The sequence below is a fragment of the Pan troglodytes genome, chromosome 20 (genome assembly GCF_028858775.2).
Source record: "Pan troglodytes isolate AG18354 chromosome 20, NHGRI_mPanTro3-v2.0_pri, whole genome shotgun sequence".
Classification (NCBI taxonomy): Eukaryota; Metazoa; Chordata; class Mammalia; order Primates; family Hominidae; genus Pan; species Pan troglodytes.
The window spans coordinates 48,134,540-48,161,888 of NC_072418.2; the positions used below are offsets into that span (position 1 = coordinate 48,134,540).

The window sequence follows — 27,349 nt, forward strand, 5'->3', positions numbered from 1 at the left end:
GTGACTTGGCCGCTAATGCCCGCCCAATCCGCTCCCCTATTGGTTGAAATCGCAGCCCTTCAGCTGCCACGGTGAGAACGCAGCACTCGGGCTAGGAAGCGGATCTTGCAAGCTCCGAGCGTCAGCTGCCGGGTACGGTCTTTGGCGTTAGCGCTTCTCCCATCCCATGAGTGCCCCCAGCAGAGTCCAGTCGGACTGTCATCCTTTCTGCGACTCTGGCGCTGGTCCCGAGCACCTCACGGGCCCGTGTGCTTCCGGGTCTGAGATTGGCATGGTGGACCAGGTGGAGGGTGTGGCCTCTACTAGGAGGCAAATTCGTAAAGAGCTCGGCTTGGGACTCCGGGAACTCGGGCCCCAGATCCTTGTTCGAGCTGGTCTTCAGTTTCCCCATCTGTACGCTGAAGAGCCTGGGGTCCAGTAACCCCCATCATCACCCAGTTTACAGAAGAGGAAACTGAGGCCCAGACGGGGAGCAGCTGACACCAAGTCGTTAAGAGAATCAGCGAAGGGGCTGGGAATCCAGGACCTGCGCCTTTTACCCACCGCGGCGCCGGTCTCACGTGCAGTCCCTTCGCTCTTCTCCCCTAGCTCGGTGCCATGGCGTCCCAGGGTCGTCGGCGGAGGCCCCTGCGGAGGCCGGAGACGGTGGTGCCGGGGGAGGCGACCGAGACGGATTCCGAGCGCTCTGCGTCCTCGTCGGAGGAGGAGGAGCTGTACCTGGGTCCTTCGGGCCCGACGCGCGGCCGCCCCACAGGGCTGCGGGTGGCTGGGGAAGCCGCGGAGACCGACTCGGAGCCGGAGCCGGAACCGACGGCCGCGCCGAGGGACCTGCCTCCACTCGTGGTGCAGCGGGAATCGGCGGAGGAGGCCTGGGGCACGGAGGAGGCCCCGGCGCCCGCCCCCGCGCGCTCGCTCCTGCAACTTCGGCTGGCGGAGAGCCAGGCGCGGCTGGACCACGACGTGGCGGCCGCCGTGAGCGGTGTCTACCGCCGTGCAGGCCGCGACGTGGCCGCCCTGGCTAGTAGGCTGGCGGCAGCCCAGGCGGCGGGGCTGGCGGCGGCCCACAGCGTGCGCCTGGCGCGCGGGGACCTTTGTGCGCTGGCCGAGCGTCTGGACATCGTGGCTGGCTGCCGCCTGCTGCCGGACATCCGCGGCGTGCCAGGGACCGAGCCTGAGCAAGACCCGGGGCCGCGGGCCTAGCCATGATTCTACTTCCCAACCTGACTGCAATTTGGGGGTAGGCCTTGCTGCCTCTGGGACCTGACTCTGTCTCCTGTGTCTCTTATCACCCCCCACCCCTGCTCCCATCTTGGTGTCACCCATGGGGGCTAATCCGGTCCCCTTGGATAATGCTTTATATTGGATATAGTTCAACCCCTACTGTGGAGACCAGGGCCCCACTACCCTTAGATCTGGTTCCTCCCCCGATCCTAACCCTGCCGCCTGGTTCTGAGCCTTCCCCTGGGGCTTGGCTCCAGCCTTTGATACATAGTTGCTCCTTAATCTGTTTCCACCCTGGGGGCTCACCATTTTTTTTTTTTTTTTTTTTTTTTTGAGACAGGGTGTTTATCTGTCACCCAGGCTAGAGTGCAGTGGCAGGATTACTGCTCACTGCAACCTCGACCTCCTGGGCTCAAGTGATCCTCCCAGCTCAGCCTTCAAGAGTAGCTGGGACTGCAGACCTGCACCACCACGTCCAGTTGCCCGGTTAATTTTTTTCTGTCGGTTTGAAGAGGGGAGAAGGTCTCACTATGTTGCCCAGGCTTGTCTCAAACTCCCGGGCTCAAGCAATCCTCCCACTGTGGCGTCCCAAAGTGCTGGGGTTACAGGTGTGAGCCACCACACACTGGGCTCTGCTCTGCCTTTCTGAGTTTGGTTTCTGCTTATGGTGGGGAGCTTGTTCCCGTTCTTCCCACAAGAACCCAGGATGTGGCACAGCTTCCCTGCCATCTTCCTTCACTCAGTTGGCTACGCCTCCCATCCTAGCTCCACTTCCAGAACTGCCTTCACCCTAGGCTGGGTCCTTGTTTTGTTTTTAGAGACAGGGTCTCACTGTCTCCCAGGCTGGAGTACAGTGGCGTGATCTCGGCTCACTGCCACCTCCACCTCCCGAGTTCAAGCGATTCTCCTGCCTCAGCCTCCCGAGTAGCTAGGATTACAGGCATGCACCACCACGCCTGGCTAATTTTTATATTTTTAGTAGAGATGAGGTTTCACCTTGTTGGCCAGGCTGGTCTCGAACTCCTGGCCTCAGGTGATCCACCCGCCTCACCTCCTAAAATGCTGGGATTACAGGCGTGGGCCACTGCGCCTAGCCAGCTGGGTCCTTGTTCTGCTGCCCAAGCTTGGCCCTGGTTCCGTGTGCTGGTTCCACTTTTTGTTCTCCCATCTGCCTCCTGCCTCCTCCCCTTTGAGCTTAGCCCCGCCCTCTCGGCCTGATTTCTGTTTCCCAAGTCCAGCAGTGTCGTGGGATAGGTTTTGCTTTCTTTTACTGTCTCCATCCTACTTACACCTCCCTGATCCTGGGGTCTGGGGACTCCCCATGGTTTCCTTCCTTCTGCAGGCCCAAAATGATGGCCCCTCTTAACCCAAGGCAGGGGATCTTCCTCCCAACTCCCTGGACCAAGGTGGCATTTCCTGCACACCCCTCCAGGCCAAGATGATGCTCGCTCTTAACTCTGTAGGCCAAGGTGGCATCTCCTCTTGACTCTCCAGACCTAAAGTGACACCCTTCAGGCACTTCGGGCCCAATTCAGCCCAGTCCTGGTGCTTTTGGTGCCAGATGACAGCACTTTGTAGATAAGAACGATATGATGTGTGGATTTCACTACATTTGGCTCCTGGATGCTATAAAAGGACTTAGATTTCTGACTTGGCTCAGGGACTGGGGTTAGCAGTCTCTTTCTGCTCCTTTTCACCTGTGTTTTCTTCCGATCCCAGCTCTGGTCCCTCAGCCGCATTCATATTTACTCTCCTCTCCCAGCCTGATATCCCTGTCCCTTATCTCAACCCGAAGCCAAGATCTGAGCCCCCAAGATGGAGAATGGGGAGGAGCTTTTTATGGCGGACTGATTAAAACTCTTAAGCATTTACCCTTATGGTTAGTTCCTTTTGTTTCCCTATCTAAGCTAAGGGTGAGTTGGTTGATTTCTCTGAGAATGGGGGTCCCGAGACCTCCATGCCTGGCTTATGGAAGGTGAAGCTGTAGTTGGGAAATCAGGGGCCCTAGATTTTTGCCCTCATTCTGTATTTACTCGTATTTTATTAATTCAACACACACGTTTTGGGTACCTGACCTGTGCTGGGGCTAGGGGTATAGCACCCAGTCCCTGCCCTCACAGAGGTCGCAGTCCAGTGGGAGAAACAGTAATAAGATGTTCTCACAGATAGTTCTAGTAATCATAATTTATAGTTTAATTTTTAAAAATAGAGATGATAGCCTGGCCAACATGGTGAAACCCTGTAGTTATTAAAAATACAAAAATTTTGGGCGATGTATCACGCCTGTAATCCTAGCACTTTGGGAGGCCGAGGCACGTGCTAGTAATCCCAGCTACTCAGGGAGCTGGGGCATGAGAATCGCTTGAACCCTGGAGGCAGAGGTTGAAGTGACCCAAGATCGTGCCACTGCACTCCAGCCCGAGCGACAGAGCAGGACTCTGTCTCAAAAATAAATAGGCCAGGCGCGGTTACGCATGTCTTTAATCCCAGCACTTTGGGAGATCGAGGTAGGCAGATCACCTGAGGTCAGGAGTTCTAGACCAGCCTGGCCAACATGGTGAAACTCTATCTCCACTAAAAATACATTAGCCAGGCGTGGTGGCACATGCCTGTAATCCCAGCTACTCGGGAGGCTGAGGCAGGAGAATCGCTTGAGCCCAGGAGGTGGAGGTTACAGTGAGCCGAGATCATGCCACTGCACTCCATCCTGGGTGAGAGTGAGACTCCATCTCAAAAATAAATAAAAAATAATTAATTTTAAAAAATAAAATAGAGACGAGCTCTCACAATGTTGCCCAGGTTGGTCTTGAACTTCTGAGCTCAAGGGATTCTCCTGTCTTGACCTCCCAAAGGGCTAGGATTACAGGCATGAGCCACTGCACCCAGCCATAATTTATAATTTAGATACAATTTTCTTGGCACCATGATTAGAGCAATGAAGAAGTAAAGGAGCTTTACGAAGGTGGAGCGGGATCCACCTGACCTAATCTGGGCAGGAGAGAGGAAGTGATGAGTGGTGCTGGAGCTGAGCCCGGAAGGTGGAAGTAGGTGAAATGGGAGTAGGGTGAAGAGTTGCAGACAGGCAGAACAGCATATGCAACGGCCCTGAGGCAGAAGGGAAAGGGACCATAACCTGTTTAACAGAAGAAGATGATTTCTGCTCTCCACCTAGAGTGGAGAAGTGTGGGGTGGTTGTGGGGCAGGGGGGTGCTGAGTGCAGTACCAGAAGGGGCCAGATAAAGGTGAACTTTAAAAAAAAATTGTATTATTGGCTGTGTGCAGTGGCTCACGCCTGTAATTCCAGCACTTTGGGAGGTCGAGGCGGGCAGATCACCTGAAGTCAGGAGTTCGAGACCAGCCTGGCCAACGTGGTGAAACCCTGTCTCTACTGAAAATATAAAAATTAGGCATGGTGGCACATGCCTGTAATCCCAGCTACTCGGGAGGCTGAGGCAGGAGAATCGCTTGAACCCGGGAGGCAGCAGTTGCAGTGAGCCAAGATTGCGCCACTGCACTCCAGCCCAGGGGACAGAGCAAGACTCTGTCTCAAAAAAAAAAAAAAGTAGGTGCGGATCAACCAGCATCTCCTCCCTCCTGAGCACTGCCTCCAGCTCCCCTTCCACACCTAGGGCGAGTGGATCACAATTCAAAGAGGATGATCTCCCAGAACTTCCCTTTTCTTTTTCTTTTCTTTTCTTTTTTTCTTTTTTTTTTTTTTTTGATATGGAGTCTCACTCTGTCGTCCAGGCTGGAGTGCAGTGGCGAGATCTCAGCTCACTGCAACCTCCACCTCCCAGGTTTAAGCGATTCTCCTGCCTCAGCCTCCTGAGTAGCTGGGATTATAGGCACGTGCCACCATGCCCAGCTAGTTTTTCTATTTTTTTTTTTCTTTTTAGTAGAGATGAGGTTTCACCATATTGGCCAGGCTGGTCTCAAACTCCTGACCTTGTGATCTGCCTGCCTCTGCCTCCCAAAGTGCTGGGATTACAGGTGTGAGCCACCACGCCTGGTCAGGACTTCCCTTTTCAATGAGTTTAGCGAGAGTCCCTGAGGAGCTGAGCTGCCTGGGAGAGTGGCAGCTTAGTGGTCTCATGGTGGACTTCCAGCCCTGGAGCACACAGCTTCCCTCACTCCTTAAACTCCAGCTCACTAGCCAGGCCTGGCTTTCAGCCCCTTTCTTTTTCCCTCCCTTCCTTCCTTCCTTCCTTCCTTCCTTCCTTCCTTCCTTCCTTCCTTCCTTCCTTCCTTTCGGTGGGGTCTCACTATTTTGCACAGGCTGGTCTTGAACTCCTGGCCTCAATGGATCTTCCCACCTTGGCATGGCAGGGATGGGAATCTGATTGGAGAGGGTACAAGAGGGTGTGGAAGGAGAGCCAGAGACCATCCTCTTTGCAATGTTGAGTGAAGGGGTGGGATGGTAAGAAATGGGGAAGTGGCAGTGCATGGTGGCTTACACCTGTAATCCCAGCAATTTGGGAAGCCAAGGTGAAAGCACTGATTGAGCCCAGGAGTTTGAGACCAGCCTGGGCAATATAGCGAGACCCCATCTCTACAAAAAATACAAAAACTAGCTGAGCGTGGTGGTGTGTGCCTGTGGTCCCAGCTACTCGTGAGGCTGAGATGGAAGAATCGCTTGAGCCCAGGAGGTCGAGGCTGCAGTGAGCCATGATTGTGCCATTGCACTCGAGCCTGGGCAACAGAGTGAGACCTTGTCTCAAAATAAAAAAGGGGCCGGGTGCGGTGGCTCACGCCTGTAATCCCAGCACTTTGGGAGGCCGAGGTGGGTGGATCACGAGGTCAGGAGATCAAGACCATCCTGGCTAACACGGTGAAACCCCATCTGTACTAAAAATACAAAAAATTAGCTGGGCACGGTGGCGGGCGCTTGTGGTCCAAGCTACTCGGGAGGCGGAGGCAGGAGAATGGCGTGAACCCGGGAGGTGGAGCGTGCGGTGAGCCAAGATAGCGCCACTGCAGTCTGGCCTGGGTGAAAGAGCGAGACTCTGTCTCAAAAAAAAAAAAAAAAAAAAGGAACGAAGGGAGGGAGGGAGGGAAGGAGGGACCGACTGGGGAAGTACCTAGATGGGGAAGATAGGAGGGGTCATGGCATGTTTGTATGCTGCTGGGAGTATTTCAGAAGAGGGAGAAGTCGTGATGCAGGGGAAAGGTGGGAGAAAAGCCAGACCATTGTCCTGCAGCAGGTAAGAAGGGAGGAGGAGATAGCCCCCAAGGGGAAGGGCAACACTGGGGTAAGAGAGACTATTTGTGGCTAGTTGCAAGTCACTGGGTAGTGATGACCACTCTGGTCATCACTGCCTGGGAACTGGTCTGTCACCCCCACTGGACTGTTGGCCCCATGAGGACGGGGCTGAGGCTGTCTTGGCCAGGGCCAGCTAACCCAGGGAAACCACAGAGTAGATACTGGGCAAATTGTTTGTTGAATGAATGAATGGCCTTCACACCATCACACGGCATCAGCCTCTCAGATGCATGGAGCTGTTGAGACGTTCGGGCACAGCCTCCCTCCAAAGATGATGGGCACTCGGTCCCACATAACACATCACCCTCAGATGTGCAGGATGAGAGGGTCAGACATGCACCAACATGCTAATAACACCCACTCCACAAATATTTGCTAACCACATTTCAAGGGGAAAGGCATTCAAGGCAGAAAGAATAGCATGTGCAAAGAACCAGAGGCAGGAAAATCCTGGGGGTGCTTGTTTGGGCGAGATGAATTGTCTGTTGTGCATGGACTGCTATAGAGGGGCCTTTGGCAGGAGGGAGAGCTGAAGACTCAGTCAAGAGCCAGGCCACACAGGGCCAGAATGAGGAGCAGGGCTTTGTCCCAAGGGCCCTGGGGAGCCAAGGCAAGTTCCAAGCAGGAGAGAGGCAGGGACAAGTTTGTGCTTTAGCAAGAGATACCTAGATGGGTCAGGTGCGGTGGCTCATGCCTGTAACCCCAGGCCTTTGGAGGCCAAGGCAGATGGATCACCTGAGGTCAGAAGTTCGAGACCAGCCTGGCCAACATGGTGAAACCCCCGTCTCTACTGAAAATACAAAAATCATTCTGGGCGTGGTGGTGTGCACCTGTAATTCCAGCTACTCAGGAGGCTGAGGCGGGAGAATCACTTAAACCTGGGAGGCAGACATTGCAGTGAGCCAAGATTGCGCCACTGCACTCCAGCCTGGGCAACACAGCAAGACTCTGTCTCAAAATTAAAAAAAAGAAACCTCTGGCTACTGAGTGGAGGGTGCATGGGAGGGGGTGAGACTGGGTCTGTCCTGGTCACTCTGTGTCCCCAGCACCACTAGCAAAGAGCAGGTGCACAGTAAACACATTTTGAATGAAGATATGAATGAAGGAAGTGGCAAACACTTGAATTATTGGACTTCTGTTGTCACTGAGAATAAAAGCCAAATCGTATATTATTATTATTATTATTTTAGAGATGGGATCTCACTACGTTGCTCAGGCTGGTCTTGAACTCCTGGGCTCAAGCAATCCTCCTACCTCGGCCTCCTAAAGTGAGCCACCATGCCCAGCCTGTAATCCCAGTACTTTGGGAGGCTGAGGCGGGCAGATCACCTGAGGTCAGTAGTTTGAAACCAGCCTGGCCAACATGGTGAAACCCTGTCTCTACTAAAAATACAAAAATTAGTCCAGTGTGGTGGCACGCACCTGTAATCCCAGCTACTCAGGAGGCTGAGGCAGAATGATCACTTGAACCTGGGATGTGGAGGTTGCAGTGAGCAGAGATCATGCAACTGCACTCCGGCCTGGGCGATAGAGTGAGACTCCGTCTCAACAACAACAACAACAACAAAAAAGTGCTAGGGTTACAGGCATGAGCCACCACACCCAGCCTCAACACCACAGTCTTTACTGGGACATTGGAGGCCCTATGATCTGGTCCTGGGTCCATCTCGCTGAGCTCTTAGACAACTGGCCACTTCACCGAGTAATACTGGACTCTGGGCTGTCCTCTAAGCTGCCAGACAGAGCCTTTGCAATTTTGTTTTTCTCTCTCGCACTCAGCTCTGTATGGGCAGTGCCTATAGCAACATTGTATAACAGGCAGTCAGCAGGCAGTCACTATTTGTTGACTTAATGAATGAATCCCCTGCAGCTCCACTGGAGAGGTCTGAACATCATCCTCATCAGTAGAAACCTGAGCTAGTTGGAGCAGGAGGCAAAGGAGATGGGTGGAGGCCAGGAGGACCAGGCTGGGAGAATTCCAGGATAGGGACTGGGGCAGGGGTCAGGGTCAGGGTCAGGGGCTGGAGCTGATGTCCAGCCAAGAGCAGAATCTAGAATGGAACTGGGACAGGGATGGGGGCTGGGGCCATGGGAGGGACAGGGCCAGGGGCTAGGGAGGGGACACGATTGGGGGTGACCTCGGTTAAGGGCCTGACTCCCCAACACCTCTCTTTCCAGAGCGGCTTCACAGCAGGACCACAGGAGTCATTGTGGCCAACTTCGCTGGAGGCTTGGAGATCTTTGGGGCCATTAAGGCAGAGCTGCAGGGCCTAGAGATTGAGATGCTGGGTATGTCCCCACACCTGCTTGGGGAGCCCCGCCAAGCTGCAGGCATCGCACACTGACCCAGGGCCCTTTGTGATCGCCCTTCACCTGGCCCCATCTGGTCTCCTTGGGACTGTTGGGGTGACACAGCCTGTTCCCTCTCGCCCAGTGAACAATGTGGCATGCTGTATGCGCAGGGACGCTTGAGGAAGCCGCTCGACTGTGAGAATGTCGCCAGAGTGAAACAGAGTCCTAGCCCACCTGGCACCTCTTCCTCCAACTCTTTACTGCCCTCTGTTGGAAAACTCGCGTAATATACAAAGGTAAAGTCCTCACTTGGGTACCTGTGGGGGATTCCTTCCAGGACCCCCACTGATGCCCCAGACCCTAATACAAAATGGCCTAGTATGTGCACATAACCTATGCATACCCTCCCGTGCACTTTATTTTAATTTTTTAATTTTTTGTGGGTACATAGTAGATGTATATATTTATGGGGTATATTATGAGATGTTTTGATACAGGCATGCAATATGTAATGATTACAACATAGAAAATGGGGTATCCACTCCCTCAAGCACTTACTCTATGTTACAATCCAATTACACTTTTTTTTTTTTTTTGAGACAGAGCCTCACTCTGTCGCCCAGGCTGGAGTGCAGCAGCGCGATCTCAGCTCACTGCAACCTCTGCCTCCTGGGTTCAAGCAATTCTCCTGCCTCGGCCTCCCGAGTAGCTGGGATTACAAGTGTGTGCCACTATGTCCGACTAATTTTTGTATTTTTAGTAGAGTCAAGGTTTCACCATGTTGGCCAGGCTGGTCTCGAACTCCCAACCTCAGGTGATCTGCCTGCCTCAGCCTCCCAGAGTGCTGGGATTATAGGCATGAGCCACCGCAACTGGTCAATTACACCCTTTTCATTATTTTTTTTCTTTTTAATAGAGATAGTCTCTGCCATGTTGACCAGGCTTGTACAGAACTCTTGGCCTCAAGCAGTCCCCCATCTCAGCCTCCCAAAGTGCTGGGATTACAGGTGTGAGCCACGGCGCCCGGCTTCTTTTAGTTACTTTAAAATGTACAACTAGTCACCCTGATGTGCTGTCAAATAGTAGATCTTATTCATTCTTTCTAATTATTATTATTATTATTTTTTGAGACAGAGTTTCACTCTTGTTGCCCAGGCTGGAGTGCAATGGTGCATTCTTGGCTCATTGCAACCTGTGACTCCCTTGTTCAAGCAATTCTCCTGCCTCAGCCTCCCAAGTAGCTGGGATTACAGGCACGCGCCACCATGCCTGGCTAAATTTTTGTATTTAGTAGAGACGGGGTTTCACCACGTTGGTCAGACTGGTCTCGAACTCCTGACCTCAGGTGATCCACCCACCTTGGCCTCCCAAGGTGCTGGGATTACAGGCATGAGCCAACACTCCCAGCCTATTATTATTATTACTATTTTGAGGCAGAGTCTTGCTCTGTTGCCCAGGCTGGGGTTCAGTGGCGTGATCTCTGCTCACTGCAACCTCTGCCTCTGCCCAGCTAATTTTTGTATTTGTAGTAGAGATGGGGTTTCACCATGGTGGCCTGGCTAGTCTCAAACTCCTGACCTCAGGTGATCCTCCCGCCTTGGGCTCCCAAAGTGCTGGGATTACAGGCATGAGTCACTGTGCCCGGCTGTTCTTTCTAATTATTATTTTTGTACCCATTAACCATCCATCCCCTCCTCTGCCACCTCCCCAACCCCACTGGCTAATTTTTATATTTTTAACAGAGATAAGGTTTCACCATGTTGGCCAGCCTTGTCTCAAACTCCTGACCTCAAGTGATCCACACACCTTGGCCTCCCAAAGTGCTGGGATTACAAGTATGTGCCACTGCACCCAGCCAGAGCGCCATTGAATGTTATTTGTTACTTCTCTCTTGCTGCTTTTAAGATTCTTTCTTTATCCTTGACCTTTGGGAGTTTGATTATTAAAGGACTTGAGGTAGTCTTCTTTTTTTTTTTTTTTTCTTTTTTTGAGACGGAGTTTCGCTCTTGTTGCCCAGGCTGGAGTGTAATGGTGCGATCTCAGCTCACCACAACCTCTACCTCCCGGGTTCAAGTGATTCTCCTGCCTAAGCCTCCCGAATAGCTGAGATTATAGACATGTGCCACCATGCCTGGCTTTTTTTTTTTTTTTTTTTTTGGTATTTTTTAGTAGAGATGGGGTTTCTCCACGTTGGCCAGGCTGGTCTCAAACTCCCGATCTCAGGTGATCCGCCCGCCTGGGCCTCCCAAAGTGCTGGGATTACAGGCATGAGCCACCGCGCCCGGCAGGTAGTCTTCTTTGGGTTAAATCTGCTTGGTGTTCTATAACCTTCTTACATTTGAATACCGATATCCTTCTCTAGATTTGGGAAGTTCTGTGTTATTATTCCTTTAGATAAACCTTCTACCTCTGTCTCTCTCTACCTCCTCTTTAAGTCCAGTAATTCTTAGATTTGTCCTTTTGAGGCTATTTTCTAGATTTTGTAGGTATGCGTTATTCTTTTATCTTTTGTCTCCTCTGTGTATTTTCAAATAGCCTTTCTTCAAGTTCACTAATTATTTCTTTTTTTTTCTTTTTCTAAGATAGAGAAGGGGATCTTGCTATGTAACCTGGCCTCGTCTCAAACTCCTAGGCTCCAGTGACCCTCCTGCCTTGGCCTCCCAAAGTACTGGGATTACAGGCATCAGTCACCATGCGCAGCCACTAATTTTTTCTTCTGCTTGATTAATTCTGCTGGTGAGAGACTCTGATGCATTCTTCAGTTTGTCAATTGAATTTTTCAACTCCAGAACTTCTGCCTGATTCTTTTAATTATTTCAATCTCTTTGTTTAATTTATCTGATAGAATTCTGAATTTCTTCTCTGTGTTATCTTGAATTTTGTTGAGTTTCCTCAAAACAGACCCCTCCTTCTCTCTCTCTCTCTCTCTCCCCCACCCATATATATAGTTTTTGTTTGTTTCTTGTTGAGACAAGATCTGGCTCTATCACCCAGGCTGGAGTGCAGTGCCACAGTCTTGGCTTACTGCAACCTCCACCTCCTGCGCTCTAACCATCCTCTCACCTTAGCCTCCTGAGTAGCTGGGACCACAGGTGCACACTACCATGCCTGGCCAATTTTTGTATTTTTTTGTAGAAACGGGGTTTTGCCATGTTGCCCAGGCTGGTCTCGAACTCTTGAGCTCAAGTGATCTGCCCACCTCAGCCTCCCAAAATGCTGGGATTACAGGCGCCAGCCACTGCACCCAACCCCAGAACAGCTAATCAATTATCTGTCTGAAAGGTCATGTATCTCTGTCTCTCTCTGATTGGTCACTGATGCTTTTATTTTATTTTATTTTATTTTATTTTATTTTATTTTATTTTATTTTTTGAGAGAGAGTCTTGCTCTGTCGCCCAGGCTGGAGTGCAGTGGCGCAATCTCGGCTCACTGCAAGCTCTGCCTCCCAGGTTCACGCCATTCTCCTGCCTCAGCCTCCCGAGTAGCTGGGACCACAGGCACCCACCACCACGCCTGGCTAATTTTTTGTTTTTTTAGTAGAGACAGGGTTTCACCATGTTAGTCAGGATGGTCTCGATCTCCTGACCTCACAATCCGCCCGCCTCGGCCTCCCAAAGTGCTGGGATTACAGGCGTGAGCCACCGCACCCAGCCTAGTTTATTTTTTATTTTATTTTTTAATTTTTTTTGAGACAGAGTTTTGCTCTTGTTGCCCAGGCTGGAGTGCAATGGCACGATCTCGGCTCACCACAACCTCTGCCTCCCTGGTTGAAGCGATTCTCATGCCTCAGCCTCCCGAGTAGCTGGGATTACAGGCATGCACCACCACGCCCAGCTAATTTTGTATTTTTAGTGAGATAGGGTTTCTCCATGTTGGTCAGGCTGGTCTTGAACTCCCAACCTCAGGTGATCTGCCTGCCTCGGCCTCCCAAAGTGCTGGTATTACAGGCATGAGCCACTGTGCCCGGCCGGCTTTATTTAGTTTCTGTGGTGAGGTCATGTTTTCCTGGATGGTTTTGTTACCTGAGGATGTTCATACATTTCTGGGCACTGAAGAGTTAGGTATTTATTATAGTCTTCACAGTCTGGGCTTGTCTGTACTCATCCTTCTTGGGAAGGCTTTCCAGGTATTGAAAAGACTTGTGTGTTGCGATCTAAGTCTTTAGTCACTGCAGCTGTATCTGCATTAGGGGGCACCCCAAGCCCAGGAATGCCGTGGCCCTTGGAGACTTGTAGAGACACTGCCTTGGTGGTCTTGGATAAGATCTGGAAGAATTCTCTGGATTATCAGGCAGAGATTCTTGTCTTCTTCCTTTTCTCCCAAACAAATGGAGTCTCTCTGTGCTGAGCTGCCTGGAGCTGGGGGAAGGGTGATACAAGCACTGCTGTGGCCACCAGTGCTGGGACTGTGCTGGGTCAGACGTGTAGCCAGCCCAACACGGGGTCTCCCCCAAGGCCCGTGGTCAGCACTGCCTGGGTACCACCTATGTCCACTGAAGGCCCTAGGGCTCTGTAAGGAGCAGACGGCAAATCCAGCCAGGCTTGTGTTCATCCTTTCAGTGTGGTGTGAGCCCCCCATCAAAGGTGCGCCCAGAGATGCCATCTGGGAGCCAGGGCCTGGAGTTGGAAACCTTAGGGACTCTACCTGGTACTCTGTTCTACTGTGGCTGAGCTGGCACACAAGCCACAAGACAAAATCTTCCCCACTCTTTTTTCTGCAAGCAGGGGAGCCTCTCCCTGTGGCCACCACTGCCCCAGGACCATGGCAGCTACTGCTTGGCTACTTCTGGTGTTCATTTAAGGACCAAGGTCTCTTCAGTCAGCTTGTGTGAAGGCTGCTAGGCCTGGGTCTCTCCCTTCAGGGCAGTGGGCTCCCCTCTGGCCAAAGGTAGGTCCAGAAATGCCATCCAAGAGCCAAGGCCTGGAATCAGGGACCCCCAAGAGCCAACTTGGTGCTCTACTCCACTGTGGCCGAGCTGGTAACTAAGCTGCCAGACAAAGGCCCCTTTACTCTTCCCTCCCGCTTCCTCAAGCAGTAGGAGCCTCTCCCCGTAGTCACCACGTCAGGGAATATGCTGGGTCATATCTGAAGTCAGTGTGTCTCTGAGTCTCACTCAAGGCCCACACGGAGTACTGCCTGGGTACTGCTGCTGATTATTCAAGGGTCCTTTAGTCAGCAGGTAATGAATCCTGCCTGGACTGGGCTATTTCCTTCAAGGCAGCAGTTTCCTTTCTGGCCCAGATGTTTCTAGAAATCACCTTGAAGCTAGAGCCTGGAATGGGGCCCTCAGGACCCTGCTTGGTGCGCTATCCTACGGTGGCTGAGCTGATATCCAAGGTGCAAAACAAAGACCTCTTTATTCTTCCCGCTTATCTCCTCCAGTGTGAGGAAGACATTTCAAGCCAGGCTCGGTGGCTCACGCCTGTAATCCCAGCACTCTGGGAGGCTGAGGCAGGCAGATCACCTGAGGTCAGGAGTTCGAGACCAGCCTGACCAACATGGTGAAACCCCGTGTCTACTAAACATACAAAATTAGCCGGGTGTTGTGGCACACGCGTGTAATCCCAGCTACTCAGGAGGCTGAGGCAGGAGAATACTTGAACCCAGGAGGCGGAGGTTGCTGTGAGCCGAGATCACTCCATTGCACTCCAGCCTGGGCAACAAGAGCAAAACTCCGTCTCAAAAAAAAAAAAAAAAAAAAAAGAGACTATCTTTGCTACCCCGTTCAGTGGCTCTTTCAGTGATATGAAGTTAAAACCAGGTACTATGTTCGCTCACCTGATTTTGGTTCTTATGAAGTGCTTTTTTGTGTGGATAGTTGTTCAGCTGGTTGTTCTTCTGAAGGAGATGATTACTGGAGGCTTCTATTCAGCCATCTTCCCCTGCCTCCTCATAATTGCTATCTCTTTATTGATTTTCTCATGTTGTTTGTATATTGGTTGTATATCATTTTCCTGATTTCCATTTATTCTTTGTCTATGGTTTCCTTTAGCTCATAAAGCATATTTAAGACAGTCGATGATGTCTGTGACTAGTAATTCCAATGTCTGTGCTTCCTCAGAGATGGTCTCTGTCAAAAGAACTTTTTTTTACTATAAATAAGCCATACTTGCCCGTTTCTTTGTATGTTTTGTAATATTTTTGTTGAAAATTGGACTTTTGGAGTATTATAATATGTTAATTATTGAAATTGGATTCACCCTTTCCTTGGAGATTGCTGGGTTTTGCTTGTCAAGGGCTAGAGCCATCCGTTTGACTTTTTAAAACTGTTTTTGCAAAATGTGTATTCCTTTTCCTGTGTAGTCACTGAAGTTTCTATTCCATTTTTTCTGTTTTTTTTTTTGTTGTTGTTGTTGTTGTTTTTTGAGATGGAGTCTTGCCCTGTCGCCCAGGCTGGAGTGCAGTGGTGTGATCTCAGCTCACTGCAACCTGTGCCTCCTGGGTTCAAGCAATTCTCCTGCCTCAGCCTCCCTTGTAGCTGGGATTACAGGCACCTACCACTACCCCCAGACAATTTTTATATTTTTAGTAGAGACAGGGTTTCACTGTGTTGGCCAGGCTGGTCTTGAACTCCCGACCTCAAGTGATCCGCCCATCTTGACCTCCCAAAGTGTTGGGATTACATGTGTGAGCCACTGTGCCTGGCCTATTCCATTTTTTCTGTGATCAGCCAGTGACCTGGAAAAGATTTTTTTTTAATGTCTGACTCCAAAAAGGGGAACAGGGAGTGTCTTTCTTGCCTTTTTAAATCTTCTGATGTATACTACCAGGGGAAGCCACTTCTGCTGAGATGGCTAAAACTAAGGTAAGTGTCTTCACCCATCGCTTGGGCACCACCAGACCAATCCAAATGCACAGCTCCAAAGTTTTGGAAGGCAAGGTTACCACTGCCCTCCCTGGTACTAGCTAGGAACTCCAAAGTCCCTAGAATTTGAATTTTTAAAATCTCCATTTACTGAGTAAATTGTCAATTGGGATTTTTTAATATGTTGACTATATTAATCATAGTTATTTAAATATATATGTTGATTGGGCAGCCAAGGTGGGTGGATCATTTGAGGTCAGGAGTTTGAGACCAGCCTGGCCAGCATAGTGAAACCCCGTCTCTACTAAAAATACAAAAATTAGCCGGGCGTGGTGGCGCACGCCTGTAGTCCAGCTACTCTGGAGGCTGAGGCAGGAGAATCGCTTGAACCCAGAAGGCAAAGTTTGCAGTGAGGAGAGATCGCACCACTGCACTCCAGCCTGGGCAACAGAGCAGGACTCCATCTCAAAAGAAAAAAAAAAAACAGAAACGAAACAACACGCAAACAAACTGTATATATATATATATATACGCACACATATATATACACATATATATACACACATATATACACACATATATACATATATACATATATACACATATATACACACATATACACACATATACACATATATACACACATATACACATATATACACACACATATATACATATATATATGTATATATATAAGCATCACACAAGAAGCTGTAAGGGTCACTTCCTCCACTGAAGCCACCATTGAACTGGAAAGAGCAATTGAAATAAACTATTTCAGAAGTCTGAGCCTGATTGGACATTTATAATAATCAGGGGAGAGCTTCATGGAGAGGCTGATAATCTTATGTAAGTGTGAGTGGTATGGACAGTATCAGCTAGCACCCCCATTCCTCAGCCCCATTGTGGGTATGGGGATAGCATCCTGCTCTCCATCAGGAGGACATAAAAATTTGGACAATTTGGAGACACTGTTTAGCAGTACTTCCTAAGATTAGAAATATGCATACCCCGTTGATACGGTTTGGTTGTGTGTCCCCACCCAAATCTCACCTGGAATTGTAATCCCCACATGTCAAGGGAGGGACCTGGTCAGAGGTGACTGGATTATAGGGGTGGTTTCCCCCATGCTGTTTTCGTGATGGTGAGTGAGTTCTCACGAGAGCTGATGGGGTCTTTTTTTTTTTTTTGAGATGGAGTCTTGCTCTGTCGCCCAGGCTGGAGTGCAGTGGCGCGATCTCGGCTCACTGCAAGCTCCTCCTCCCAGGTTCACGCCATTCTCCTGCCTCAGCCTCCCGAGTAGCCGGGACTACAGGCACCCGCCACCACGCCCAGCTAATTTTTTTGTATTTTTAGTAGAGAAGGGATTTCACCGTGTTAGCCAGGATGGTCTTGATCTCCTGACCTCGTGATCTGCCCTCCTTGGCCTCCCAAAGTGCTGGGATTACAGGTGTGAGCCACCGCGCCTGGCCTTTTTTTTTTTTTTTTTTTTTTTTTTTTAGTGAGATGGAGTCTCACTTTGTCACCCAGGCTAGAGTGCAGTGGCACGATCTCAGCTCACTGCAACCTCTGCCTCCCAGGTTCAAGCAATTCTCCTGCCTCAGCCTCCCAAGTAGCTGGGATTTTAGGCCTGTGCCACCATGTCTGCCTAATTTTTGTATTTTTAGTAGAGATGGGGTTTCACCATATTGGTCAGGCTGGTCTCGAACTCCTAACCTCAGGTGATCCACCTGCCTCAGCCTCCCAAAGTGCTGGGATTACAGGCATGAGCCACCGCGCCCAGCCAATTTCTCAAGTATTTATTTATAGCAGTATAAAAACAGACTAATACACCCGCGATCGTTCCATTTATTTCCCTCTTGTTTATTATGAGCACATAGGTGTTCCAAAAGACAGTGTGCTTAGATAAATTGTTTGTACCTTCAAACTAGACACAATCTAAATGTTAATCCATTGGTGACTGGGTAAGTAAAGCATGCTACATTCATACAACAGACATTATAGCAATGAACACGAATGACCTTCTGCTGTACACAACATGAATGTATCTCACAAGCATAATGTTCCACCAACAAAGCCAGAGCACATACCGTATGATTCCACTTATCTCCAGTCAGAACCAGGCAAAACCATGCTAGGGGTGTTGAAGGTCAGGACAGCAGTTAACTGGGGAGGAGGCAAGGGGTAATGACTGCATGAGGGGTTGCATCTGAGCCACTGTCAATATTGTATTTCTTCATAGGAGTGGAAATTAAAGATTTGTGTTCACACTAAAAATTTGTGCACTCTGGTATGTGTGTTATACTTTTTTTTTTTTTTTTTGAGATGGAGTTTCTCTCTTGTTGCCCAGGCTGGAGTGCAATGACATGATCTCAGCTCACCGCAATCTCCGCCTCCCAGTTCAAGCGAGTCTCCTGCCCCAGCCTCCCGGTAGATGGGATTACAGGCATGTGCCAGCACGTAGTAGAGATGGGGTTTCTGCATGTTGGTCAGGCTGGGCTTGAACTCCTGACCTCAGGTGATCCACCCACCTCTGCCTCCCAAAGTGCTGGGATTACAGGTGTGAGCCACCGCGCCTGGCCAATTTTTTATTCTTTTTGAGGCAGGGTCTCACTCTGCCACCTTCCTAAGGTGCGGTGGCACGGTCATGGCTAACTGTAGCCTAGACCTCCTGGGCTCAGGCAGTCCTCCCACCTCAGCCACCCGAGTAGCTGGGACTACAGGTTCACACCACCATGCCCAGTTACTTTTTGTAATTTTACCAGAGACGGGGTTTTGGAATGTTGCCCAGGCTGGTCTTGAACTCCTGCACTCAAGTGATCCGCCCACTTCGGCCTCCCAAAGTGTTGGGATTATAGGCATGAACCACAGGGCCCAGCCACAAATGTATATTTAATTTACATGGAAGCCTACTGTTCTCCTCCCTCCCTCCTTCCCTCCCTCCCTCCCTCTCTCCCTTCCTCCCTCCTTCCTTCCTTCCTCAGAGTTTCTCTCTTGTTGGCCAGGCTGGAGTGCAATGGCATGACCTCAGTGCACTGCAATCTCCGCCGCCTGGCTTCAAGTGATTCTCCTGCCTCAGCCTCCCGAGTAGCTGGGACTACAGGTGTGCACCACCACGCTTGGCTAATTTTTGTGTTTTTAGTAGAGACGAGGTTTCACCATGTTGGCCAGGCTGATCTCAACCTCCCAACTTCAGGTGATCCACCCGCCTTGGCCTGCCAAAGTGGTGGGATTACGGGCGTGAGCCACCGTGCCCAGCCTGCCTTTTTCAAGTAGTCATATGTCTTGGAGAGCATTCTAATCAGAATGAAAAACAGCTGAGCCATTCTGTTTACTTATACGGTGACCCAGCCATCTGCTAGTCATTCCCCTATTGATGATCATTCAGGGTGTTCCCTATTGTTTGTGACTACATATGGTGTGGCAAAGAATATCTTTGAATATATTCATTTCCCACATGTATGGGTATCTTGGAAAGAAACACATTTCCAGATGTGGAGTTGTTGGGTCAAAGGGTGAGTACATTTTAAATTCTGTTAGGTGCTACTTTATTTTTTAATTTTTAATTTTTTTTGAGACAGGATCTCATTCTGTTGCCCAGGCATGGTGGCACATGCCTATGATCCCAGCTACTTGGGTGGCTGAAGCTCGAGAATTGCTTGAGCCCAGGAGATGGAGGTTGCAGTGAGCTGAGATCGCACCAGTGCAGTCTAGCCTGGGTGACATAGCGAGACTCTGTCTCAAATATAATGCAACATGGTGTCCATGGTCCAGGTGAGGCTGAGCTAGGAGGTCTGAGGTCAGGGTAGGTCTGACCCCTCTGGGTCGTCCTCAGTGTCCCACAGCACTGAACCTGCCATGGAGGAGGTGCTAGGGGAATATTCCTGAGGGAATTTAGGGAAATGGGAGTGAATTTGATGAGCAGGAGGCAGGGGTCTTTGGGTAAGTGAGAGAATTGAAAAGGAAAAAACTCTTAGCCGGGCACGGTGGCTCACGCCTGTAATCCTAGCACTTTGGGAGGCTGAGGCGGGTGGATCACAAGGTCAGGAGATCGAGACCATCCTGGCTAACACGGTGAAACCCTGTCTCTACTAAAAATACAAAAAATTAGCCAGGCATGGTGGCGGGCGCCTGTAGTCCCAGCTACTTGGGAGGCTGAGGCAGGAGAATGGCGTGAACCTGGGAGGCAGAGCTTGCAGTGAGCCGAGATGGGGCCACTGCACTCCAGCCTGGGCGACAGAGCGAGACTGTCTCAAAAAAAAAAAAGAAATCAATTTTAGGAAAGTGTCTGAGAGAGATCAGTGACTCAGAAGAGTTTGAGTGGGGAAGTGCTCGGAAGCCATGGCTTCTTGCAGGGGGCATGGTCCCACAGGGGCCCACGGGGTTTCCTGGGCACAGGGACCCAAGTGGGACCTCAGCAGGTGGGTGGGATGCTGGGAGTGGAGGGGGCTGAGGGGTGTTCTTTCCTTTACACCCTTATGGCTGCAGTGAGCTATGATCGTGCCACTGCACTCCAGCCTGGGTGACACAGTGAGACCTTATCTCAAAAAAAGAAAAAGAAGTCCAGGTGCGGTGGCTCACACCTGTAATCCTAGCACTTTGGGAGACCAAGGTGGGAAGATTTGCTAGAGCTCAGGAGTTCAAGACCAGCCTGGGCAACATGGCGAAACCCTGTCTCTACAAAGTAAACAAAAATTAGCTGGGTGCGGTGGCAGGTGCCTGTAATTCCAGCTACCCGGGAGGCTGAGGCATGAGAATCACTTGAACCCGGGAGGTGGAGGTTGCAGTGAGCTGAGATTATGCCACTGCACTCCAGCCTGGGCAATGGAGTGAGACTCTGTCTCAACAACAACCACCACCAAAAAAAAAAAAAAAAAAAAAAAAAAAAAAAGAAGAAGAAGAAAAAGAATAAAAAAGAAGATTTAGAGGCTGGGTGTGGTGGCTCCCCCTGTAATCCTAGCACTTTGGGAGGCCGAGGCGGGTGGATCACCTGAGGTCAGGAGTTCAAGACCAGCCTGGCCAACATGGTGGAACCCCGTCTCTACTAAAATACAAAAATTAGCCAGGCATGATGTTTGGTGCCTGTAATCCCAGCTACTCAGGAGGCTGAAACAGGAGAATTGCTTGAACCTGGGAGACGGTGGTTGCAGTGACCCAAGATTGCACCACTGCACTCCAGCCTGGGTGGCTGAGCGAGACTCCGTCTCAAAAAAAAAAAAAAGAGATCTAGAAAGGAGAGTTAGGGAGTCCATGAAAAATCTCTAGCCAGCCCTCCTGAAGCACTAGACAGGGGAACAAGTCAGAGTTTGCAGGAAAATCTGGGAAGTCAGGCATATCCAACTATCAGAGTCATGGAAGGCTGTTGCCTCTGCATCTGGTGTTGAGCCCGAGGTCACTGGTGGTTAGCAGGGCAGAAAATTAAGAAGAGATAAACAGGAGTGTGGGGGAAACAAGGTCCCGAACATTTGCATCTGTCTCACCCTGCAGGGCAGAGCGAGAGCAAATGGGAACCCCCTAATGCATCTACGTCTGTCTCTTCCCCCATCTAAATAGAGCAACCGTCCAAGAAAAATACTGTACTAAACTTCTTTCTTCCAGTTTTCATGCAATTTTCTCCTTTGGCCAACTCTAACTTAGAACCATATGGGGAAGGGGTTTTTTTGTTTGTTTGTTTTGTTTCGTTTTCAGAGTCTTGCTTTGTTGCCCAGGTTCTGGAGTGCAGTGGTGCGAGCTCGGCTCACTGCAACCTCCGCCTCCCAGGTTCAAGCAATTCTCCTGCCTCAGCCTCCCAAGTAGCTGGGATTACAGGCACCTGCCACCACGCTCAGCTAACTTTTTTGTATTTTAGTAGAGACAGGGTTTCGCCATGTTGACCAGGCTGGTCTTGAACTCCTGACCTCAGGTGATCCACCTGTCTCAGCCTCCCAAAGTGCTGGGATTACAGGCATGAGCTGCCGCACCCAGCCAACTTCATCACTTTCAATATGTCGTGCCACTCTATCCTAGCCTGTGAGGTTTCCACTGAAGTCTGCTGCAAGACGTATTGGAGCTCCATTGTATGTTTGTTTTTGTTTTTGTTTTTGAGACAGAGTCTCACTCAGTCACCCAGGCTGGAGTACAGTGACGAAATCTCGGCTCACTGCAACTTGCACCTCCCAGGTTCAAGCGATTCTCCTGCCTCAGCCTCCTGAGTAGCTGGGATTACAGGCGTGAGCCACTGCGCCTGGCCTCATGCCTGGCTAATTTTTTTTGTATTTTTAGTCGAGACGGGATTTCACCATGTTGCCCAGACTGGTCTGTAACTCCTGGCCTCAAGTGATTCACCCGCCTCAGCCTCCCTAAATGCTGGGGATTACAGACGTGAACCACTGCACACGGCCTCCATTGTAAGTTATTTGTTACTTTTCTCTTGCTGCTTTTAGGACCCTTTCTTTATCCCTGATCTTTGGGAGTTTGACTATTAAATGCCTTGAAGGTAGTCTTTGGGTTAAATCTGCCTAGTGTTCTATAACCTTCTCGTATTTGAATATTGATATCTTTTTCTAGGTTTGGAAAGTTCTCTGTTATTATCCCACTTAATACACTTTCTATTCCAATCTCTCTACTTTCTCTTTATGGCCAATAAAACTCAGATTTTTCCTTTTTGTGGCTATTTTCTAGATCTTGTAGGTGTGCCTTATTCTTTTTTTTTTTTTTTTTTTGAGATGGAGTCTTGCTCTGTCACCAGGCTGGAGCACAGTGGCACGATCTTGGCTCACTGCAACCTCCGCCTCCCAGGTTCAAGCAATTCCCCTGCCTCAGCCTCCCGAGTAGCTGGGATTACAGGTGCCTGCCACTACACCTGGCTAATTTTTTGTATTTTGGTAGAGATGGGGTTTCACCATGTTGGCCAGGATGGTCTCAAACTCCTGACCTCGTGATCCGCTTGCCTCGGCCTCCCAAAGTGCTGGGATTACAGGTGTGAGCCACTGCGCCTGGCCTTTATTCTTTTTTATTTTTTCTTTTGTCTCCTCTGGCTGTGTCTTGTCCTGTCTCATCTCTTTTCTCTTCTCTTTTGTTCTCTTCTCTTCTCCTCTCCTCTCCTCTCCTGTCCTCTCCTCTCCTCTCCTCTCCTCTTCTCTTCTCCTCCTCTCCTCTCCTCTCCTCTCTTCTCTTTTTGAGACAGAGTCTCACTTTGTCGACCAGGCTGGAGTGCAGTGGTGCAATCTTGGCTCACTACAACCTCCACTTCCTGCGTTCAATCAATTCTGGAGCCTCAGCCTCCTGAGTAGCTGGGATTACAGGCATGCACCACCATGCCCAGCTAATTTTTCTATTTTTAGTAGAGACAGGATTTCACTATGTTGGCCAAACTGGTCTCAAACTCCTGACCTCAGGTGATCCGACCACTTCAGCCTTTCAAAGTGCTGGGATTACAGGTATGAGCCACTGTGCCCGGCCTGACTGCATATTTTCAAATAGCCTGTCTTTGAGCTCACCAATTCTTCAGGTTGATCAATTCTACTGTTCAGAGACTGATGCATTCTTCAGTGTGTCAGTTGAATTTTTTCTACTTAATTTTTTTTTTTTTTTTTTGAGACGGAGTCTCGCTCTGTCGCCCAGGCTGGGGTGCAGTGACACGATCTCTGCTCACTGCAAGCTCCGCCTCCCGAGTTCATGCCATCCTCCTGCCTCAGCCTTCCGAGTAGCTGGGACTACAGGCGCCTACCACCATGCCCGGCTAATTTTTTTGTATTTTTAGTAGAGATGGGGTTTCACCGTGTTAGCCAGGATGGTCTTGATCTCATGACCCCATGATCCACCTGCCTCGGCCTCCTGAAATGCTGGGATTACAGGTGTGAGACACCATGCCCGGCCCCTTTCTGCTTAATTTTTAAAAATTATTTCAATCTCTTTGGTTAATTTATCCGATAGGATTCTGAATCCCTTCTCTGTGTTGTCTTGAATTTCACTGAGCTTCCTCAAAACAGCTGTTTTGAATTCTCCGTCTGAAAGGTCACATAGCTCTGTCACAATGGGGTTGGTCACTGGAGCCTTGTTTAGTTCACTTGGTGAGGTCATGTTTTCCTGGATGGTGTCAATGCTTGTGGATGTTCGTCAATGCCTGGGAATTGATGAGTTCAGTGTTTATTGTAGTCTTTGTAGTCTGAGCTTATTTGAACCCATCCTTTTTGGGAAGGCTTGCCAGGAAATTGAGTGTTGTGAACTAAACTTTTGGTCACTGCAGCTGTATCTGCATTAGGGGGCACCCCAGGCTCAGTAATGCTGTGATTCTTGCAGCATCTTAGAGGTGCTGGCCAGGCGCAGTGGCTCACGCCTGTAATCCCAGCACATTGGGCAGCCTAGGCAGGCGGATCATCTGAGGTCGGGAGTTTGAGACCAGCCTGGCCAACATGGTGAAACCCTGTCTCTATCCAAAAAATACAAAAATTTGCCAGGCGTAGGGGTGGGCGCCTGTAGTCCCAGCTACTTGGGAGGCTGAGGCGGGAGAATCACTTGCGCATGGGAGGTGGAGGTTGCACTGAGTGGAGATTGCAGCACTGCATTCCAGCCTGGGCGACAGAGTAAGACCCTGTCTCAAAAAAAAAAAAAGGAATCTTAGAGGTACTGCCTCAGTGGTCTTGGTTAAGATTCAGGAGAATTCCCTAAATTACCAGGCAGAAACTCTTCTTCTCTTCCCTTACTTTCTCCAAACAAACGCAGTCTCTCTATCTCTGTACGGAGCTGCCTGGGGCTGCTGGAGGGGTGACACAAGTACCCTTGTGGCCACCACCACTGGGACTGCACTGGGTCAGACCCAAAGCCAACACACCACTAGGTCTCACCCAGGGCCCGTGGCAACCACTACCTGGCTTCCACCAATGTTCACACAAGGCCCAAGGGCTCTTCGGCCAGCAGGTGGTGAAGCCTGCCGGGCTTGTGTCCTTCCCTTCAGGATGGTGAGTTCCCTCCTGGCCCAGGGCAGGTCCAGAAATGCCATCTGGGAGCCAGGGCCTGGAGACAGAAACCTTAGGAATCTACCTGGTGCTCTATTCTACTGTGGCTGAGCTGGCACCCAAGCCACAAGAAAAAGTCTTTTCTACTTGATATGGTTTGGCTGTGTCCCCACCCAAATCTCATCTTGATTTGTAGCTCCCATAATTCCCCTATGTTATGGGGGGGACCCAGTGGGAGATAAGTGAGTCATGGGGGCAGTTTCCCCCATACTGTTCTTGTGGTATTGAATAAGTCTCATGAGATCTGATGGCTTTATAAGGGGAAACCCCTTTGGCTTGGTTCTCATTCTGTCTTGCCTGCCACCATGTAAGACGTGCCTTTTGGCCAGGCATGGCAGCTCACGCCTGTAATCCCAGCACTTTGGGAGGCCGAGGCGGGTGGATCATGAGGTCAGGAGATCGAGACCATCCTGGCTAACATGGTGAAACCCCGTCTCTACTAAAAAACACAAAAAATTAGCTGGGCGTGGTGGCGGGTGCCTGTAATCCCAGCTACTCTGGAGGCTGAGGCAGGAGAATGGCGTGAACCTGGGAGGCAGAGCTTGCAGTTAGCCCAGACTGTGCCACTGCACTCCAGCCTGGGCGACAGAGTGAGACTCCATCTAAAAAAAAAAAAAAAAAAAAAAAAAGACGTGCCTTTCAGCTTCTGCCATGATTGTGAGGCCTCCCCAGCCACGTGGAACTGGGAGTTCATTAAGCCTCTTTTTCTTTATAAATTACCCAGTCTCAGGTATGTCTTTATCAGCAGCATGAAAACAGACTAATACACCACTCTTCCCTCACTTTTCCTCACACAGGAGTCTCTCTCTGTGGCCACCACTGCTCCAGGCCCATGGCGGGTACTGCCTGGCTACTGCTGATGTTCACTCAAGGCCCAGGCCCTCTTCAGTCAGTTTGTGGTGAGTGCTGCCAGGCCTGGGTCTTTTCCTTCAGGGAAGACAGCTCCCCTCTGGCCCAGGGCAGGTCCAGAAATGCTGTGCAAGAGCCAAGACCTCAATTGGGGATGCCAGCAGCCGCTGGGTGCTCTACCCCACTGTGGCCAAGCTGGTGTCCAAGATGCAAGACAAAGTCTCCTTTACTCTTTCCTCTCCTTTCCTCAAGCAGGAGTCTTTCCCCAGGGCCACCACAGCTGGGAATGCGCTGGGTCACACCTGAAATCAGCACGGCACTGGGTCTCACCCAAGGCCTGCGGTGAGCACTCTCTGGCAACCACTGATGTTTATTCAAGGCCCAAGAGATCTTTAGTCAGCAAGTAATGAATCCTGCCAGGACTGGGTCCTTCCTTTCAAGGCAGTGGCTTCCCTTCTGGTCCAGGGTGTGTCCAAAAATGTCATCCAGGAGTTAGGGCCTGGAATGGGGGCCTCAGGACTCTGCCTGGTGCCCTATCCTCCTATGGCTGAGCTGGTATCCAAGTTGCAAAACAAAGACCTCTTGACTTTTCGTCTCCTCTTCTCAAGCAGAAGGAAGGAGTCTCTCCCGGAATTGCAAGCTATACTGCCTGGGGTTTGGGGCTTGGGAGCTCAAGCACTCCCTTGGCTGCCTCAGCCAATGTCTCAGTGGGCCTCATGCCCTCCAGGTCCACTTGTTCTGAGCCCAGCAAGGCACCAGGACTTGCCCAGAAATTGCAGTCCTTGTGGCCTGACTGCCTTTCAAGTTTATTTATTTATTTATTTATTTATTTGAGATGGAGTCTTGCTGTTGTCCGGGCTGGAGTGCAATGACGTGCTCTCGGCTCACTGCAATCTCTGCCTCCTGGGTTCAAGCGATTCTCCTGCCTCAGCCTCCTGAGTAGCTGGGATTACAGGCGTGCGCCACCATTCCCGGCTAATTTTTGTATTTTTAGTAGAGACGGGGTTTCACCATGTTGGTGAGGCTGGTCTCGAACTCCTGACCTCGTGATCCGCCTGCCTAAGCTTCCCAAAGTGCTGGGATTACAGGCATGAGCCACCGCGCCCAGCCTCAAGTTGATTTAGGGTCCCAGAGCACTTTGGCCCGCAGTGGCTAGGCATGCCATAACTCAGGTTCTCACCACTAGAATGGATGATTTCCCTCTGTCTAATGATCATTTAAATGCTCCCTCCGTGGGTGGTGTCTGATTTCTGCCCCATGGTGCTTTCCACTGTAATAGAACAGCGCTGAGTTCCAATGCAAAGCCTCAATCAGTCACTGAGCTCTCCCTACCCCAAATGCACAGATTCTCTCTCCTTGCCATCTGACTGCTGCCAGGAGATGTGGGAGGGGTGGCATTTTGGGGTAGCACCTCACCCCAAAAGCCCATTGGCTTAAAATAGCAGTCCCATCCCAAAATCTCAAACCACCCCAAAAGCTCATTGGCTTAAAATAGCAGTCAAATATGACATCTCATGGTTCAGTGGGTTAAGTGGGTTTAACCAGTCGATTCTTTTTTTTTTTTTTTTTTTTTTTGAGATGGAGTCTCACTATGTCGCCCAGGTTGGAGTGCAGTGGCGCGATCTCGGTTCACTGCAATCTCTGCCTCCCCGGTTCAAGCAATTCTCCTGCCTCAGCCTCCCGAGTAGCTGGGATTACAGGTGCTGGCTACCACACCCGGCTGATTTTTGTTTTGCCTTTTTTTTTTTTTTCTGAGATGGAGTTTTGCTCTTGTTGTCCAGGCTGGAGTGCAATGATGTGATCTCGGTTTACTGCAAACCTCCACCTCCTGGGTTCAAGCAATTCTCCTGCCTCAGCCTCCCGAGTAGCTGGGATGACAGGCACCCACCACCACGCCCCAGCTAATTTTTTTGTATTTTCAGTAGA

The 27,349-nt window shown here is 50.2% G+C and overlaps 1 protein-coding gene across 3 annotated transcripts; it reads left to right on the forward strand.

The window, feature by feature from the left end:
• The first annotated feature begins 42 nt into the window (after positions 1 to 42).
• BLOC1S3 (biogenesis of lysosomal organelles complex 1 subunit 3) lies at positions 43 to 26,718 on the forward strand. 3 transcript variants are annotated; one of them, XR_008540933.2, is made up of 5 exons: positions 43 to 132; positions 589 to 1,237; positions 8,660 to 8,770; positions 8,916 to 9,069; positions 25,372 to 26,718. XR_008540933.2 is itself a non-coding variant. In XM_016936205.3 (2 exons), exon 2 carries the CDS (start codon positions 598 to 600, stop codon positions 1,198 to 1,200), a length of 603 nt encoding a protein of 200 aa, XP_016791694.3. In that variant the 5' UTR covers positions 43 to 132; positions 589 to 597; the 3' UTR covers positions 1,201 to 3,092. The 3 variants fall into 3 exon arrangements, 1 of the variants encoding a protein (XP_016791694.3); XR_008540937.2 differs by having other exon boundaries at positions 8,944 to 9,069; XM_016936205.3 differs by lacking the exons at positions 8,660 to 8,770; positions 8,916 to 9,069; positions 25,372 to 26,718 and having other exon boundaries at positions 589 to 3,092.
• The last annotated feature ends 631 nt before the right edge of the window (positions 26,719 to 27,349 follow it).